The sequence below is a fragment of the Schistocerca nitens genome, unplaced genomic scaffold (genome assembly GCF_023898315.1).
Source record: "Schistocerca nitens isolate TAMUIC-IGC-003100 unplaced genomic scaffold, iqSchNite1.1 HiC_scaffold_517, whole genome shotgun sequence".
Taxonomy (NCBI): Eukaryota; Metazoa; Arthropoda; class Insecta; order Orthoptera; family Acrididae; genus Schistocerca; species Schistocerca nitens.
This window is the reverse complement of record NW_026046050.1, coordinates 317123-335842: the sequence shown is the minus strand read 5'-3', so window position 1 is coordinate 335842 and position 18720 is coordinate 317123. Positions and strand designations below refer to the sequence as shown.

The 18720-nt window shown below is 59.8% G+C and overlaps 1 protein-coding gene across 1 annotated transcript; it reads right to left on the bottom strand.

The window, feature by feature from the left end:
- Positions 1–17205: 17205 nt before the first annotated feature.
- LOC126232470 (uncharacterized) lies at positions 17206–17985 on the bottom strand. Its single transcript, XM_049942723.1, has one exon. It carries the CDS (start codon positions 17983–17985, stop codon positions 17206–17208), a length of 780 nt encoding a protein of 259 aa, XP_049798680.1.
- Between the last annotated feature and the right edge of the window lie 735 nt (positions 17986–18720).

Genomic DNA, 18720 nt, shown 5'->3' with positions numbered 1-18720 from the left:
GAAGAAGAAGCGCAAGAGGAAGGAGAGCTATGCCATCTACATCTACAAGGTGCTGAAGCAGGTGCACCCCGACACGGGCATCTCGTCGAAGGCGATGAGCATCATGAACAGCTTCGTGAACGACATTTTCGAGCGCATTGCGGCCGAGGCGTCTCGCCTGGCGCACTACAACAAGCGCTCGACCATCACGTCCCGCGAGATCCAGACGGCTGTGCGGCTCTTGCTGCCTGGCGAGCTGGCCAAGCACGCCGTGAGCGAGGGCACGAAGGCGGTGACCAAGTACACGAGCTCCAAGTAAGGAGGAGGTTGTTACTTCGGCTCTTGGAAGGAAGGAAGGAAGGAAGGAAGGAAGGAAGGAAGGAAGCTCCCTCCGTTGCGAGAGCGGCAAAACGGCCCTTTTCAGGGCCACCAAATTGCCTTTGCGGGAAGAGCGGAATTGTTTGTGTGTGTGTGAGTGAGTGAGTGAGTGAGAGGGGCGGCATAGCTACCCGGTTTGGTTGGTTGCGAGGCAGCTGGTGGTGCTGCTGTGCCGTGGTGGTGTGGTCTCGAATGTGGTTGTGGTTGTGGTTACTGGGGTACGGCCGCGAGGGTTTGGTTGCCGCCGGTGTGACGTGGAATGCGTGCACGAGTCTTGGCGTGGTTGTTTGTCGACACACAGATAGATCGATAGGAGGTGTTGGTGCTGTCTGTGGCGCTGATTCATGTCTTTGTCTCCGTCTGCCCGGTTAGTCACGTGACTGCAATTGAAAGTCCTCGCGATTGATTGATTGTTGGATGTCACCGTTACGGCCGTCTGTTGTCACATCATACATGATGGCGAGGGTGAAATGTTGTGTTGCCGTCGACTATTCCCTTTGCTGTACGGCGCGTTGGTGTGTGTGTGTTGGTGACGTTTTAAATGGACGTGTCGTACTATCATCCATTACGAAGTCGCCAAGAAATGTACGGGCGGGTGGGGTAGGCGACACGCACGGTGGTGTACCTATTTGGCCCTTGATTTGATGATAGCCGTTTCTGCAGTTTGACTGATGATTGATTGGACTGTTGTGCGCACGCACGTCATTCACGGTGCACGTGTGTTCGGTTGAGTACAGTAAGCGTGAGGCTAGACGACGACGGTCGTTGTTTGTTGTTATGGGCGTACACGCGTTTCGTTGGTCTGTGTCCCCCGGTGTGAAATGGCAGGTGTGTCGGTGATGTGATCCGATCCGGCGGCTCTGAGTAACTGTCAATATCGGCGCGGTACACCGGCGTCATGGCAACGTGTCGGTGTTCACACCAGTCGCACTGTGGCACCGTCGGCGCCGCGAACGGTGACGAAAGGCTGACCTTTGATCGGTCGAGTGTCGTGTCTGGGCAGAACGTGTGGAATGAGCAAAACTGTTGGGGACGGAAACAATGGTGGAGGAGGGGAACGGAAAGTAATAAAACAAACAAAATGGAGAAGCAATCACCGGAAAACGAAGCAGGGAAAAACGGAGAGGCGCTGTCTATAGCAACGGAACGTTCCCGTGCATTGCAGCCGCACTGAAAGGCGTTTACGGCGCGGCTGCAGGTGTCGGCCGTGGTGACGGCTGAATTGCATTGCCTTCCCGGATGAAACGTTCGCCGACATGGCTCGGAGGAGGAATCTATGAGAATGCGTTGCCCTTGCCTGCCGTTTCGTGTGCCCTCCTGTTGTGTACGCTGTTGTTGTCCGGTGTAGCGAAGGGTGTGTATGTAGGGGTGTGTGTGTGTTTAGTGGGGAATTGGAAGGTCGATAGCTGCCGTCACGGTCAAGATAACGCAGTCAAAGGTGTCGCGAAAAAGTGTGTTAGCCGTGGTTGGTTGGTTCGTGTGTTTTAAAGAGAATGGACGAGAGAGAGAAAGTAGGTGGAGAGTGCGTTGCGTGTTGCCTAACTGCGTCCGCGAATATGGCAGTAGTTGGTGGTGGGCGTGCCCTTGCATGTGGCCCGGAAGGCGTGTCCGTTTCGCGGTAGTGGCACCGCTGCTGGCATATTCGGGAGATGGGAGGGGCGCGAAAGGAGAAAGGAGACGCGGAGGCTTTTAAAGACGGGGAGGGCGCGTGTGGGTGGCTCGCGCTGCGCTCGGCGGTTGTGTTTGTGCAACAAATGTGTTGCCGGGAGGGGACCGTTGTTGTGGTGCGGTTGTAGCCTCAGACGCGGCCGGCAGTGAACGTGAGACGACGGATGCGGGCCGGGGCGGCGCATGTCGCCGGTGCCATGCCTTTTAAGAGCCGCGTGGTCGGGGGTGTGCGCACCGTGTGTCGTGTTGCGAGACAGCATCATTTGTGCTGCGTGGCGTGGCGTGGCGTGGGGGCGAGGAGAGAGCGAGCCGCGCGGTGTGCTTGTGCGCCGGAGAATGGCACACTGCGCCTGCCCGTTGAGGAGGCCGATGGCCGTGGTGTGGTGGAAATGGAGCGCGTCGGACGTGCACCAATGAGAAAGAGAAACAAAGCGGCGACAACGAACGAAAGGGGGAGGGAGGCCATTGTGTCACATGCGGCGGTGGGAGGAAAAAAAAAAAAACAAACAAACAAACAAACAAGAAACGAAGACGTAAGAAAGAGGAGAAACAACAAAGAGAATGAGTCGTGCGTTCGCGAGGGGGGGTGCGCGTGTAACTCCGGTACGCGCAGTGCCGGAGCCCAACGGCTGTGTCGTCGACGCCAGTGCTTGTCGGCCGAATGGGTGCGGGAATAGAGGCAGCGTCGGCACGGAGAAGCAAGCAAGAAGGAAGGACGCACGCGCGCTGCGGCGTTTGGCGCGGTTTGCGGCTGGCGCCTTTGGTGGCAACGGCCGGGACAAGCAGCGGTGTATGGTGGTGTGCGGGGCGGACAGGGGCGGCGGCGGTGGTGGACTGGGAGGAGGCGAGGCGGCGCCGACGGTGGCGTGTGGTACGGCGAAAACGGGACGGACGGACGGCGGATGTTGGAGAGGCGCCGCGCACGCAGACACATGGAAGGAAGGAAGGAACGAACGCAAGGGAACAAATGGAGGGGGCGAATGTGGAGATGCGGGCAGGCGGTGGTGTTTGTGGGCATGTGGTGGGGAGAAGGGCGGGGGCGGGAGGACAGAGGCGAGGCGACTGCGTGCTTGCTCGCTCGCTCGCGTGTCTTTTGTTTTTGTGTTTGTTTTTCCATCGTTTGGTCGCCTTGGAGCCTGTCGGTCCCGTCCGTGTGTGGCCACGCTTCGGGTGCGTGTATGTTTGTACGTTTCGTTTGTTCGTCTTCTGCAGCAGAGGCGGTGCGCGGCAGTGGGAACGCCTGCCTGGCGGCTGGGACGGCCAGCAAATGCGGTTGGATGGGCGGCCACAGCACCGCACCTGTGCCCAAGGAGGCGACGCTGGCGGCGGGGCCCCCTCGGATGCGGCCGGCTGGGGGCTGTGTGCGCTGCCGCTGCCGCTGCCGCCGCCGCCGCCGCCGCCGCCGCCGCCGCCGCCGCCGCCGCCGCCGCCGCCGCCGCCGCCGGTGCTGGTGCTGGTGCTGGTGCAGCAGCAACAACGACGAACAACGAGTAAGCAAGAAGAGGACGAAGCGGATGGCTGGTGGGTGAGTGCATTTATTTAGGCGGTCGACAAGGCAGTGCGTGATGTGGCGTTGTGACGGGGGTTTGCTCACGTGGCCTCGTTTGTGTTGATGCGCAGGAAGATGAGATGCGGGCAGACGCAGACGCGTACAGAGAGACGAGCCCCCGGTCTGCAGCAGGATGTGTGGCGCGGCGCGCCGAGTGCAGAGCAGCGCGCGCCGCCTGGGCCGGGCTGGGCCCGCCCGGCGGCGGGCCGCGCTGTTGTCGCGGACGTGAGCGCCCCCTGGCGGGTGGTCGGAGGCGGCGCGGTGGACGTGTGTCCGGTTGGCCAGTGCACATTGCGAGTGGCTGGCTGGCGGTCGGCGGCGAGACGGGAGAGGAGGTATGTGTCGCGGGCGCCTTTGCTGCGCTGCGTCGTTGCGTGCCTGGGCGTGCGCCTGTCGACTGTGTGTGACTGTGTTGGGCGTTGTGCCACGTACGTGTGTGCTCGGCCGAAGGCGTCGGAAGAAAAAGAGAGAGAGAGACGGGCGGGAAAGTGGGTCGGTGTGCGTGCGTCGCCCGTGATGCGATGATGTCGCGTCATGTCATGTCATGTCTTTGCGAAACGGCCGGCTGCCGAGAGGTGTGTGGTGGCGAGCGGGAATGTGCGTTTGGTGGTTGCCGGCCGGCCGGCAGTTGTTGGTGGTTCCTCCTGTGTGGTTGTTTGTGCTGCTTTGATGGCAACGTGGAAGGACGCCGGTTTTTCCGTGCCTTGCGTGTGGTTGTGTCGACGGTGACTGGTTGGGGGTGTGCGCCGATGCACGTGCCATGTTGTTATGTTTGGGTCGTGAGTGTGTTTTTGGCTGTGTTGTTGTGTACGGGAAGGGGGAGAGAGGAGGAGGCGGCGGCGGCGGCGGCGGCGGCGGGGGTGATAGTGCGTGCAGTAGTGCCGTTGCGACGGGCGTCGGGTGGAGCCGTGCGTAGTGGCGGAAAGGTGTAGGTTGCGGGAAGCGAGCCCGTCGCGTGTCGTCGTTCGACGACGGGGTCGCGTGCGCTGTGAATCGAGAGTGGCGGGAAAGGGGCAGCGTGCCGCTGTGTCGTGGTCGTTAGCAGAGGCCTGTGTGCCTGTCCGTTTGTTTTCTGTCGGACGCTTGGTGCGAGGTGTTTGTTTTGTTTTGTTGCCGCCGCCGCGGTTGTTTTTGTTTGTCGGCTGTGCTGTGTCGGTGGGTCGGCGAGCTGTTTTGCGGTGCGTGAATGTGTTGGTGCAAAAGTGGCGGCGGCGTCATGGCTGCGACCGCGACGAGCCGCGGGCGCGCCATTGATGATGTTGAACACAGAGCGGCTGTGTGCAATGGGAGGCCTTGTGTACGGGTAGCGGTGTTGTCGTACGTGCATCCGGCCCGGTGCGGAAAGCGCCGTTGCGGTTGCGGGTTGCCTCTGGTCGCGACGTGTGGTGCTCGGCTTTGTGGGTTTTTTTGGTGCCCCTTTGGCCGGTGGGTGGTGTTTGTTGTTTGTGTGTGTGTGTGTGTGTGTGTGTGTGTGGTCGGTCTCTTTGGCGCTCGGTATATATCTGCCTCCTGCTCGGTCTTGTTGTCGACGTCGTCTGTAGTTTTTTGCGGCTTGCCGACGACCGACCGACCGAACTACTACCTACCTGTGACAGCTACGTGTGGCGCCCGAAGGTGAACGTAACGTGACCTCGGCGCCCTTAGCCTAACCTAAGATGTCCGGCCGTAAGGTAGGTGCGGCCACCTGACGCCTCACGTCCGAACGCTTAACCTAACTTTGACGCCTAACCTAACTTTAACCCTTAACCTAACCCACGTCCACCTAACGTAACCTAACCTAACCCAAGCGACGCCAACCCTAACCTAAGGTGTTGTACACTGCGAATGTCGAAGGCATGTTATAGTCTTAGGTGGAGAGCACTACACGCAACAAGCGGCTACACGGGTAGCAGGGGTTGTGTGGCGTGGGCTGGGCGGTTTTGTTAGGTTAGATGGCCTTGGGCAAGTACAGAAAGGGGGCAACAGCAGCCTCAACGGGTGCGGGGACCAAGCAGCAATCGGTATCGTTTGTTAATTGTCAACTGTCGAAGCTGCGTTGGTACAGTACCGGAACCGCAAGCGCTGACAGAGAAAGCACCGAAGCTCTGCAATCGTGATAAGGTACAGAAAGCTGGCTGACGCCAGGGATAAATTCTGCCGAAATTGTCACAAAGGTACAGACGGTGTTTTAGAAAGGCTCGATTGCATGCAACCGGTGGTGGTGTGTTCGTCGCTGTTTGAGTAGTAGTTTTGATCCTGTAGTGAAGTAGAGGTGGATGGTTCCTGTGAAATATTGTGGGTGGAGGTTACACCCAACAACCGAGCTAGGTTTAATAATAATTGGCTCCTTTGACCGACCTCCCGACGCAGCAGCATTAGTGGCAGAACAACGGAGAGACGGATTTTGGAAACACATTTCACATACATTTTCCTCAGCATGTTAGGGTCTTAGGTGGAGATTTCAATTTACCCGATATAGACTGGGACACTCAGATGATGTTCAGGACGGGTGGTAGGGGGACAGAGAGCATCGAGTGACATTATACTGAGTGCACTGTCCGAAAATCACCTCGAGCAAAATGAACAGAGAACCGACTCGTGGAGATAACATCGTGGACCTACGGATGACAAACAGACCCGAACGTGTTTCGACTCTGTATGTGCAGAACAGGGACGCAGTGATCATAAGGCCGTTGCAGGGAGGACGGTGTATCTATCTGTTTTGGCTAGCAAGAGTAATAGAAGGCAGATTTGCAGACGACCCGACAGATGAAAAGGCAAATGCCTGTTCCGACACTGACAATGTTGAGTGTTCATGGAGAAAGTGCAAGGCAATGGTAAAAATGCGTTTTTAGACAGGTACGTGCCGAGTGTCGAACTGTGAGGGATGGGAAAAAAAACCCACCGTGGTATACTACAACAACAACGTTAGGAAACTGTTGCGAAAGCAAAGAGAGCTTCACCCAAAGTTTAAACGCAGCCAAAACCTCCGAGACAAACAGAAGCTAAACGATGTCCAAAGTGTGAGCGTAAGGAGGGCTATGCGTGAAGCGTTCAGTGAATTCGAAAGTAGAACAAACCCTATGTACCGACGTTGACAGAAAATGCTAGGACGTTCCGGTCTTGCGTTGAATCAGTAAGTGGCTCGAAACAGCATATCCAGACACTCCGGCATGGTGATGGCATTGAAACAGAGGATGACACGCGTAAAGCTGTGAAATACCTAAACACCTGTTTCCAAAGCTGTTTCACAGAGGACGGACCGCACTGCAGTTCCGTCTCTAAATGCTCGCACGAACGAGAAACCGGCTGACATCGAAATAAGTGTCCAAGGAGGAATGGGAAAGTCCGCCGGACCCGACGGGATTACCAATTCGCGATTCCTACACAGGGTACGCGAAACAACCTGCCCCCCTTCTAACAGCCGTGTACCGCAAGTCTCTGGAGAGGAAGGGAGGGTTCCAAATGATTGGAAAAGAGCACAGGTAGTCCCAGTCGTCGAGCAGATGCGCAAAAACCATAGACCCATATCTCTGACGTCGATGTGTTGTAGAACATGTTGTTTGCTCGAGTATCATGTCGTTTGTGGAAACTCCAGAGTCTACTATGTAGGAATCCATGTTGGATTCCGGAAACAGCGATCGTGTGTGAGACCCCCAGCTCGCTTTATTTGCGCATGAGACCCAGAAAATATGAGATACAGGCTCCCAGGTGGATGCCATTGTCGTTGACGTCCGGAAGGCGTTCGATACAGCTCCGCACCGTCGCCTGATAAACGACGTAAGAGTCTACAGAATATCAGACCAACTGTGTGGCTGGATTGACGAGATGTTAGCAGACGGAACACAGCATGTTGTTATCAATGGAGAGACAGACGTCTACAGACGTTAAAGTAACCCCTGGCGTGCCACGGGGGAGTGTTATGGGACCATTGCTTTTCACAATTCATATCATATAAATGAGCTAGTAGATAGTGCCGGACGTTCCATGCGTCGTTTCGCGGATGATGTGCTGTATGTAGTATACAGAGAGGTTGCAGGACGATCGGCAGCGGATAGGCACCCGGTGCAGGGAGTGGCAACTGTCCCCTTAACATAGACAAATGTGATGTATTGCGAATATACAGAAAGAAGGATCGTTTATTGTATGATTGATTATATGATAGCGGGACAAACACTGGTAGCTGTGACGTCTGTAAAATATGTATCTGGGAGTATGCGTGCGGAATGATTTGGAAGTGGAATGATGATCAGATAAAAGTAATTGTTGGTAAGGCGGGTACCAGGTTGAGATGCACTGGGAGAATGCTTAGCAAAAATGTAGTCCATCAACAAAGGAGGTGGCTTACAAAAACACGCGTTCGACCGACCCATACGTGAGTGTTGCCCACCAGTGTGGGATGCGTAGCAGGTCGGGTTGACGGAGGAGATAGAGAAAGGTCCAACGTTTCGTCACAGGGTTATGTGGTAACCGTGATAGTTAAGTGGCAGACTCTGCAAGGGAGGCGCTCTCTGCATCGCGGTGTAGCTTGCTCGCCAGGTTTTCGAGAGGGTGCGTTTCCGGATGAGGTATCGAATATATTGCTTCCCCGTACGTATATACCTCCCGAGGAGATCCCGAATGTAGTAAAAGTAGAGAGATTCGAGCGCGCACGGAGGCTTTCAGACAGTCGTTGTTCCCGCGAACCATACGCGACTGGAACGGCAAAGGGAGGCAATGACGACAGTGGCACGTAACGTAAAAAGTGCCCTCCGCCACACACCGTTGGGTGGCTTGCGGCGTATAAATGTAGGAGGTCGGCTGTCGTGTGTGCTTGGAGGCAGATTCGGTGTGTCTGTAGTTGCGGACGGCGGTCAGCCCCCCTCGCGTAAGCGGCGAGGGGCGGCGGCGCTCGGTTGGCCGGTGCCGATGTTGCGCAGGCGGCGCCCGTTTTGTTTGCGGCGGGCAATTTTGTGAGAAAGGGGCGCGAATGTTGGCGGGCGAGGTGGCCCGACGGCTGCGGGCCGATCGGGAAACGGTGGGAGGGCGATGGGGCGGCGGAGGTGCGTTTGCACGGCCGGCATCGCCGCACGCCTCCGCTTGTGTGGCTGTGGCGGCGGCCGCGCTGGCCGGGCTGGCGCGGCGACGGTGTGGCACTTTTGCCGAAGGTTTGGCCATTGTGGCGGGTCGTCGGCTGGGGCTGTGGGGGCGGCATGTGGGCGGGGGCGGCGATTCTCGGCGGGCCGAGCCAGGCTGTAGCGCGCGGTAGCTGCAGTTTGGCCGTGGTTTGCGGCGCTGCCGTGGCGACTGGTTGGCGACTGTGGTGTGGCCGTGTGTAGCCCCATCCTCGGTGGTTTGAACGGCGCGGGTGGTTGCGGCGCAGGTTTGGGGCTGGTCCGCACAGGCTGTCGGACGTTGGGCGGTAGCAAGCGCGGGAGGCGCGGCGCGGCGGCGCGCAGAGTGGCGGCCGCTCTCTCGGCCGTCCGCGCCCGCCCGCGACACTGGCTGGGCCTGGCGGCGCGGCGGCTATTCTCTGCCGCCGTGCTTGCCGCCTGCCGCTCTCGCTCTCGCTCTCGTGTGTGTACGCGCGTCGTCGAAATAATGGCAGATCAGGCGGCTACGAACGAGACTGCTGCGGCACCCGCCGCCACCGGCACGACGAAGAAGGCCAAGTCTGCGGCGTCTGCGAAGAAGCCGCGCGCCAAGCCTGCGCACCCGCGCACCTCTGAGATGGTGACGGCCGCCATCAAGAGTCTGAAGGAGCGCGGCGGCTCGTCGCTGCAGGCGATCAAGAAGTACATTGCCGCGCACTACAAGCTGGACGCGGAGAAGCTGGCGCCCTTTATCAAGAAGTACCTCAAGTCGGCCGTCGTGGCTGGCGAGCTGGTGCAGACGAAGGGGAAGGGCGCGTCCGGCTCTTTCAAGCTTGCCGGCGCCGGCGGCGGGGCGGCCGAGGGCGGCAAGGCCCGTGCCGGCGGTGCGAAGAAGAAGCGCGCCGCTCCGGCCAGCAAGGAGAAGAAGGGCGCCCGTGCGGCCGGCGCAAAGAAGGCTGGTGGCGTGAAGGCGGCGACCGGTCGGAAGGCGGGCGCCGCCAAGAAGGCGTCTGCGGCGTCGGCGGCTCCCGCGGGTGCGAAGAAGGCGGCTGCGGCCAAGCCGGCCAAGGCCAAGTCGCCGTCGAAGGCGAAGAAGGCCGCGAAGGTTCCGACGAAGAAGCCGAAGGCGCCGCGCCCGAAGAAGGCGACGACGCCGTCTAAGGCGAAGGCTTCGCCCAAGAAGAAGAAGTGAAGTTAAAGTAAAGAAAGGAAAGGGGAAGGAAGGGAAGGGCTGGCGCTTGACCCCGTCGTCCCCCACCCCCCTCCCCCGCGTCGTCTAGTGGCGCGCGATGGCACGGCTGCGCGCGGCCCAAAACGGCCCTTCTCAGGGCCATCAGAGGACGTCGGGAAGGCGTTGATTGTCGTGCTTGGCGCGTTGTGTTGTCTTGTTTGGGTGGCCGTGCGTGCATGCGCCGGGGTGTGTGTGTGTGTGTGTGTGTGTGTGGGGTTGGTTGGTGTTTGTGTGGCGTTTCTGTATGACCCTTGTGGGTACTGTGTGCGTGCCGTGGTGGTTGGATTGTGGGGCCGGTGGCGGTAGGCGGCGGCGCGCGGTAGCGGAGCGGTTGTGGCCGTTTTGTTTTGTGTTTTGTATTTTGTGCGGCGGCCGACGGTTGGTTTCTCATGTTTCTGGAGACTCTGTTTGTTTGCTTGCTTTGCGGATGGCGCGTCTTGTTTGTTATGTGTGTGTCCTCTCTGTGTGAAAGGGGGACGGGGACGTTGAGACGTGGAAGTGGCCGGCGGGAATTGGGAAGGCGCGGTGGCGCCTCGGAGACGGCGGCGGCCAGCCACCCGTGGTGACGTCGTCCGGCTGTTTGTTTGTGTGTATTTGAAGGGGTGGGGTGGGATGACGTCGATTGTGATTGTTGGCGAGAGCGGCTGTGTACGGGAGGGAGGGTGGGGAATTGTGGTGGTTGTTTTAACGGGGCTAGAGAGAGAGGCTGGGCGGCAAGACCGACAAAAGTTTTGCTCGCGACGGAGAGATGTTAGTGGCCCTGAAAAGGGCCGTTTTTTTTGTGTTGCGCGCGTGCGGTGCCGTGCCGCGGCTAAGCGGTTTAGGCGCGCTCGCCGCGGATGCGGCGCGCGAGCTGGATGTCCTTGGGCATGATGGTGACGCGCTTGGCGTGGATTGCGCACAGGTTGGTGTCTTCGAAGAGGCCGACGAGGTAGGCCTCGCTGGCCTCCTGCAGGGCCATGACTGCGGAGCTCTGGAAGCGCAGGTCGGTCTTGAAGTCCTGGGCGATCTCGCGCACTAGGCGCTGGAACGGCAGCTTGCGGATGAGCAGCTCTGTGCTCTTCTGGTAGCGCCTGATTTCTCGCAGGGCGACGGTGCCCGGCCTGTAGCGGTGGGGCTTCTTGACGCCGCCGGTGGCGGGCGCGCTCTTCCTCGCCGCCTTGGTGGCGAGCTGTTTGCGCGGCGCCTTTCCGCCGGTGGACTTGCGGGCCGTTTGCTTTGTGCGGGCCATAGCGGTTAGCGGTGCGTGCGGTAGCGAAGCGTCCGGTGCTGCCTTGACAACGGGCCCGCGCGGGCCCGTGCTGCGCTTATATGCCCTCGGTGCGCGTGGTGGGGGGAGGGCGGGCCAGAGTCTATATAGGGGGGCGGCGCGCGCTCACGGCGCACCGTAGCCGACTCGCTAGCGCCGGGTGAGGAGCTGCCGCTTGTGCTTTTTTTGTTGCTTGAGGAGGAGGAAGAATGACAGGCCGCGGCAAGGGAGGAAAGGGGCTGGGCAAGGGTGGCGCCAAGCGGCACCGCAAGGTGTTGCGCGACAACATCCAGGGCATCACGAAGCCCGCCATCCGCCGCCTGGCTCGCAGGGGCGGCGTGAAGCGCATCTCTGGTCTGATCTACGAGGAGACCCGCGGAGTGCTGAAGGTGTTCCTGGAGAACGTGATCCGCGACGCGGTGACGTACACTGAGCACGCCAAGCGCAAGACTGTGACGGCCATGGACGTGGTGTACGCCCTGAAGAGGCAGGGGCGCACCCTGTACGGTTTCGGCGGTTAGGCAGGCAGCCGGTGTGCTGTGCTGTGGCCTTCCCGCGGCCGTGCCGTTGCCCGTGCTTGGTGGGAGAGACGAAAAACGGCCCTTTTCAGGGCCACCACACTGTTCGGAAATTGAAAAGTGCGAAAGGGTCTGTGTTGCCTGCCTGCCTCTGTGTGTGTGTGTTTGTTGTTGTTGTTGTTGTTGTTGTGCGCCTCTGTTGCTTTGCGTGCGTGCGTTCCGTTTGGAGTTTCGACGTGACGTGTGTGATGATGGATGCGGGAGGGCGCGGCTGAGTCCGGTGTGTGCGTGGTTTGTTTGTGGCGCGGGCCGGATCATCGATCGGATCAGCTGTTTGGTTTGGTTTGGTTTGTCCTGTGCCTGTGTGTTTGGAGAGCGCGCGCGGCGGCCCGCGTGTCGTCCGTCGTCGGGCCGTTACGCGCTCTTTTAATTATGAACATATTAACAATGATCACATCACATTATTGGTGTATTGATGTCGTTGTCGTTGTTTGGAACGCGACTGTGCGTGCGTGGAGGGGTGCAGAAAAAATGTGTGTGTGTTCGGCCACACGGGCTGTGGACAAGATGGCGGACGTGCGCCGGCGCTGTGGACGTTGTTGTAAAGTGCGGCGAGGACGACGGAAACTTTGCTTTGGACGTAGGTTTGTGTGGTGGCCCTGAAAAGGGCCGATTGTTGTGAGGCGAGCCGGCAAGGCAAAGGCGCGTTTGCGTTTGCGTGCAGGGAGCACGCAAGCGCAGCGCCGCGGTCCCTGTTTAGGCCTTCTTCTCGGTCTTCTTTGGCAGCAGGACGGCCTGGATGTTGGGCAGGACACCACCCTGTGCGATGGTGACGCCCGACAAGAGCTTGTTGAGCTCCTCGTCGTTGCGGATGGCGAGCTGCAGGTGGCGCGGGATGATGCGCGTCTTCTTGTTGTCGCGGGCCGCGTTTCCGGCCAGCTCGAGCACCTCAGCCGCGAGGTACTCCATGACGGCGGCGAGGTAGACGGGCGCCCCGGCGCCGACGCGCTCGGCGTAGTTTCCCTTGCGCAGGAGGCGGTGGATTCTGCCGACCGGGAACTGGAGCCCAGCCCTGCTTGAGCGGGACTTTGACTTGCCCTTGACTTTGCCTCCCTTTCCGCGTCCGGACATGGCGTTTGGCTAGTGGCGTAAGCGCTAAACACGTAACCGTAACGGTGCGAGCCGCAGCGAGTCGAGCAGCGGAGTGCGTGCGTGTGCCGGCGGCGGCGGGGTGGGGGTCCCTTTATGGGCTCGGGTGCGGCGGCCGGTTGCGCGCGCGCCCCATTGGTCGGCGGCCGCAACAGGGCGAGCTGGTAAAGGTGCGGTGTTGCGGTAGCGGCGGGTGCCACTGTGTGGGGAGACGCTGACTAGAGCGGAGCGCTTGCTGCCTGTTGTTGTACGTTCGAGATGCCGCCCAAGACTAGCGGGAAGGCCGCCAAGAAGGCCGGCAAGGCGCAGAAGAACATTTCGAAGGGCGACAAGAAGAAGAAGCGCAAGAGGAAGGAGAGCTATGCCATCTACATCTACAAGGTGCTGAAGCAGGTGCACCCCGACACGGGCATCTCGTCGAAGGCGATGAGCATCATGAACAGCTTCGTGAACGACATTTTCGAGCGCATTGCGGCCGAGGCGTCTCGCCTGGCGCACTACAACAAGCGCTCGACCATCACGTCCCGCGAGATCCAGACGGCTGTGCGGCTCTTGCTGCCTGGCGAGCTGGCCAAGCACGCCGTGAGCGAGGGCACGAAGGCGGTGACCAAGTACACGAGCTCCAAGTAAGGAGGAGGTTGTTACTTCGGCTCTTGGAAGGAAGGAAGGAAGGAAGGAAGGAAGGAAGGAAGCTCCCTCCGTTGCGAGAGCGGCAAAACGGCCCTTTTCAGGGCCACCAAATTGCCTTTGCGGGAAGAGCGGAATTGTTTGTGTGTGTGTGAGTGAGTGAGTGAGTGAGTGAGTGAGAGGGGCGGCATAGCTACCCGGTTTGGTTGGTTGCGAGGCAGCTGGTGGTGCTGCTGTGCCGTGGTGGTGTGGCGAATGTGGTTGTGGTTGTGGTTACTGGGGTACGGCCGCGAGGGTTTGGTTGCCGCCGGTGTGACGTGGAATGCGTGCACGAGTCTTGGCGTGGTTGTTTGTCGACACACAGATAGATCGATAGGAGGTGTTGGTGCTGTCTGTGGCGCTGATTCATGTCTTTGTCTCCGTCTGCCCGGTTAGTCACGTGACTGCAATTGAAAGTCCTCGCGATTGATTGATTGTTGGATGTCACCGTTACGGCCGTCTGTTGTCACATCATACATGATGGCGAGGGTGAAATGTTGTGTTGCCGTCGACTATTCCCTTTGCTGTACGGCGCGTTGGTGTGTGTGTGTTGGTGACGTTTTAAATGGACGTGTCGTACTATCATCCATTACGAAGTCGCCAAGAAATGTACGGGCGGGTGGGGTAGGCGACACGCACGGTGGTGTACCTATTTGGCCCTTGATTTGATGATAGCCGTTTCTGCAGTTTGACTGATGATTGATTGGACTGTTGTGCGCACGCACGTCATTCACGGTGCACGTGTGTTCGGTTGAGTACAGTAAGCGTGAGGCTAGACGACGACGGTCGTTGTTTGTTGTTATGGGCGTACACGCGTTTCGTTGGTCTGTGTCCCCCGGTGTGAAATGGCAGGTGTGTCGGTGATGTGATCCGATCCGGCGGCTCTGAGTAACTGTCAATATCGGCGCGGTACACCGGCGTCATGGCAACGTGTCGGTGTTCACACCAGTCGCACTGTGGCACCGTCGGCGCCGCGAACGGTGACGAAAGGCTGACCTTTGATCGGTCGAGTGTCGTGTCTGGGCAGAACGTGTGGAATGAGCAAAACTGTTGGGGACGGAAACAATGGTGGAGGAGGGGAACGGAAAGTAATAAAACAAACAAAATGGAGAAGCAATCACCGGAAAACGAAGCAGGGAAAAACGGAGAGGCGCTGTCTATAGCAACGGAACGTTCCCGTGCATTGCAGCCGCACTGAAAGGCGTTTACGGCGCGGCTGCAGGTGTCGGCCGTGGTGACGGCTGAATTGCATTGCCTTCCCGGATGAAACGTTCGCCGACATGGCTCGGAGGAGGAATCTATGAGAATGCGTTGCCCTTGCCTGCCGTTTCGTGTGCCCTCCTGTTGTGTACGCTGTTGTTGTCCGGTGTAGCGAAGGGTGTGTATGTAGGGGTGTGTGTGTGTTTAGTGGGGAATTGGAAGGTCGATAGCTGCCGTCACGGTCAAGATAACGCAGTCAAAGGTGTCGCGAAAAAGTGTGTTAGCCGTGGTTGGTTGGTTCGTGTGTTTTAAAGAGAATGGACGAGAGAGAGAAAGTAGGTGGAGAGTGCGTTGCGTGTTGCCTAACTGCGTCCGCGAATATGGCAGTAGTTGGTGGTGGGCGTGCCCTTGCATGTGGCCCGGAAGGCGTGTCCGTTTCGCGGTAGTGGCACCGCTGCTGGCATATTCGGGAGATGGGAGGGGCGCGAAAGGAGAAAGGAGACGCGGAGGCTTTTAAAGACGGGGAGGGCGCGTGTGGGTGGCTCGCGCTGCGCTCGGCGGTTGTGTTTGTGCAACAAATGTGTTGCCGGGAGGGGACCGTTGTTGTGGTGCGGTTGTAGCCTCAGACGCGGCCGGCAGTGAACGTGAGACGACGGATGCGGGCCGGGGCGGCGCATGTCGCCGGTGCCATGCCTTTTAAGAGCCGCGTGGTCGGGGGTGTGCGCACCGTGTGTCGTGTTGCGAGACAGCATCATTTGTGCTGCGTGGCGTGGCGTGGCGTGGGGGCGAGGAGAGCGAGCCGCGCGGTGTGCTTGTGCGCCGGAGAATGGCACACTGCGCCTGCCCGTTGAGGAGGCCGATGGCCGTGGTGTGGTGGAAATGGAGCGCGTCGGACGTGCACCAATGAGAAAGAGAAACAAAGCGGCGACAACGAACGAAAGGGGGAGGGAGGCCATTGTGTCACATGCGGCGGTGGGAGGAAAAAAAAAAAAACAAACAAACAAACAAACAAGAAACGAAGACGTAAGAAAGAGGAGAAACAACAAAGAGAATGAGTCGTGCGTTCGCGAGGGGGGGTGCGCGTGTAACTCCGGTACGCGCAGTGCCGGAGCCCAACGGCTGTGTCGTCGACGCCAGTGCTTGTCGGCCGAATGGGTGCGGGAATAGAGGCAGCGTCGGCACGGAGAAGCAAGCAAGAAGGAAGGACGCACGCGCGCTGCGGCGTTTGGCGCGGTTTGCGGCTGGCGCCTTTGGTGGCAACGGCCGGGACAAGCAGCGGTGTATGGTGGTGTGCGGGGCGGACAGGGGCGGCGGCGGTGGTGGACTGGGAGGAGGCGAGGCGGCGCCGACGGTGGCGTGTGGTACGGCGAAAACGGGACGGACGGACGGCGGATGTTGGAGAGGCGCCGCGCACGCAGACACATGGAAGGAAGGAAGGAACGAACGCAAGGGAACAAATGGAGGGGGCGAATGTGGAGATGCGGGCAGGCGGTGGTGTTTGTGGGCATGTGGTGGGGAGAAGGGCGGGGGCGGGAGGACAGAGGCGAGGCGACTGCGTGCTTGCTCGCTCGCTCGCGTGTCTTTTGTTTTTGTGTTTGTTTTTCCATCGTTTGGTCGCCTTGGAGCCTGTCGGTCCCGTCCGTGTGTGGCCACGCTTCGGGTGCGTGTATGTTTGTACGTTTCGTTTGTTCGTCTTCTGCAGCAGAGGCGGTGCGCGGCAGTGGGAACGCCTGCCTGGCGGCTGGGACGGCCAGCAAATGCGGTTGGATGGGCGGCCACAGCACCGCACCTGTGCCCAAGGAGGCGACGCTGGCGGCGGGGCCCCCTCGGATGCGGCCGGCTGGGGGCTGTGTGCGCTGCCGCTGCCGCTGCCGCCGCCGCCGCCGCCGCCGCCGCCGCCGCCGCCGCCGCCGCCGCCGCCGGTGCTGGTGCTGGTGCTGGTGCAGCAGCAACAACGACGAACAACGAGTAAGCAAGAAGAGGACGAAGCGGATGGCTGGTGGGTGAGTGCATTTATTTAGGCGGTCGACAAGGCAGTGCGTGATGTGGCGTTGTGACGGGGGTTTGCTCACGTGGCCTCGTTTGTGTTGATGCGCAGGAAGATGAGATGCGGGCAGACGCAGACGCGTACAGAGAGACGAGCCCGGTCTGCAGCAGGATGTGTGGCGCGGCGCGCCGAGTGCAGAGCAGCGCGCGCCGCCTGGGCCGGGCTGGGCCCGCCCGGCGGCGGGCCGCGCTGTTGTCGCGGACGTGAGCGCCCCCTGGCGGGTGGTCGGAGGCGGCGCGGTGGACGTGTGTCCGGTTGGCCAGTGCACATTGCGAGTGGCTGGCTGGCGGTCGGCGGCGAGACGGGAGAGGAGGTATGTGTCGCGGGCGCCTTTGCTGCGCTGCGTCGTTGCGTGCCTGGGCGTGCGCCTGTCGACTGTGTGTGACTGTGTTGGGCGTTGTGCCACGTACGTGTGTGCTCGGCCGAAGGCGTCGGAAGAAAAAGAGAGAGAGAGACGGGCGGGAAAGTGGGTCGGTGTGCGTGCGTCGCCCGTGATGCGATGATGTCGCGTCATGTCATGTCATGTCTTTGCGAAACGGCTGCCGAGAGGTGTGTGGTGGCGAGCGGGAATGTGCGTTTGGTGGTTGCCGGCCGGCCGGCAGTTGTTGGTGGTTCCTCCTGTGTGGTTGTTTGTGCTGCTTTGATGGCAACGTGGAAGGACGCCGGTTTTTCCGTGCCTTGCGTGTGGTTGTGTCGACGGTGACTGGTTGGGGGTGTGCGCCGATGCACGTGCCATGTTGTTATGTTTGGGTCGTGAGTGTGTTTTTGGCTGTGTTGTTGTGTACGGGAAGGGGGAGAGAGGAGGAGGCGGCGGCGGCGGCGGCGGCGGCGGGGGTGATAGTGCGTGCAGTAGTGCCGTTGCGACGGGCGTCGGGTGGAGCCGTGCGTAGTGGCGGAAAGGTGTAGGTTGCGGGAAGCGAGCCCGTCGCGTGTCGTCGTCGACGACGGGGTCGCGTGCGCTGTGAATCGAGAGTGGCGGGAAAGGGGCAGCGTGCCGCTGTGTCGTGGTCGTTAGCAGAGGCCTGTGTGCCTGTCCGTTTGTTTTCTGTCGGACGCTTGGTGCGAGGTGTTTGTTTTGTTTTGTTGCCGCCGCCGCGGTTGTTTTTGTTTGTCGGCTGTGCTGTGTCGGTGGGTCGGCGAGCTGTTTTGCGGTGCGTGAATGTGTTGGTGCAAAAGTGGCGGCGGCGTCATGGCTGCGACCGCGACGAGCCGCGGGCGCGCCATTGATGATGTTGAACACAGAGCGGCTGTGTGCAATGGGAGGCCTTGTGTACGGGTAGCGGTGTTGTCGTACGTGCATCCGGCCCGGTGCGGAAAGCGCCGTTGCGGTTGCGGGTTGCCTCTGGTCGCGACGTGTGGTGCTCGGCTTTGTGGGTTTTTTTGGTGCCCCTTTGGCCGGTGGGTGGTGTTTGTTGTTTTGTGTGTGTGTGTGTGTGTGTGTGTGTGTGGTCGGTCTCTTTGGCGCTCGGTATATATCTGCCTCCTGCTCGGTCTTGTTGTCGACGTCGTCTGTAGTTTTTTGCGGCTTGCCGACGACCGACCGACCGAACTACTACCTACCTGTGACAGCTACGTGTGGCGCCCGAAGGTGAACGTAACGTGACCTCGGCGCCCTTAGCCTAACCTAAGATGTCCGGCCGTAAGGTAGGTGCGGCCACCTGACGCCTCACGTCCGAACGCTTAACCTAACTTTGACGCCTAACCTAACTTTAACCCTTAACCTAACCCACGTCCACCTAACGTAACCTAACCTAACCCAAGCGACGCCAACCCTAACCTAAGGTGTTGTACACTGCGAATGTCGAAGGCATGTTATAGTCTTAGGTGGAGAGCACTACACGCAACAAGCGGCTACACGGGTAGCAGGGGTTGTGTGGCGTGGGCTGGGCGGTTTTGTTAGGTTAGATGGCCTTGGGCAAGTACAGAAAGGGGGCAACAGCAGCCTCAACGGGTGCGGGGACCAAGCAGCAATCGGTATCGTTTGTTAATTGTCAACTGTCGAAGCTGCGTTGGTACAGTACCGGAACCGCAAGCG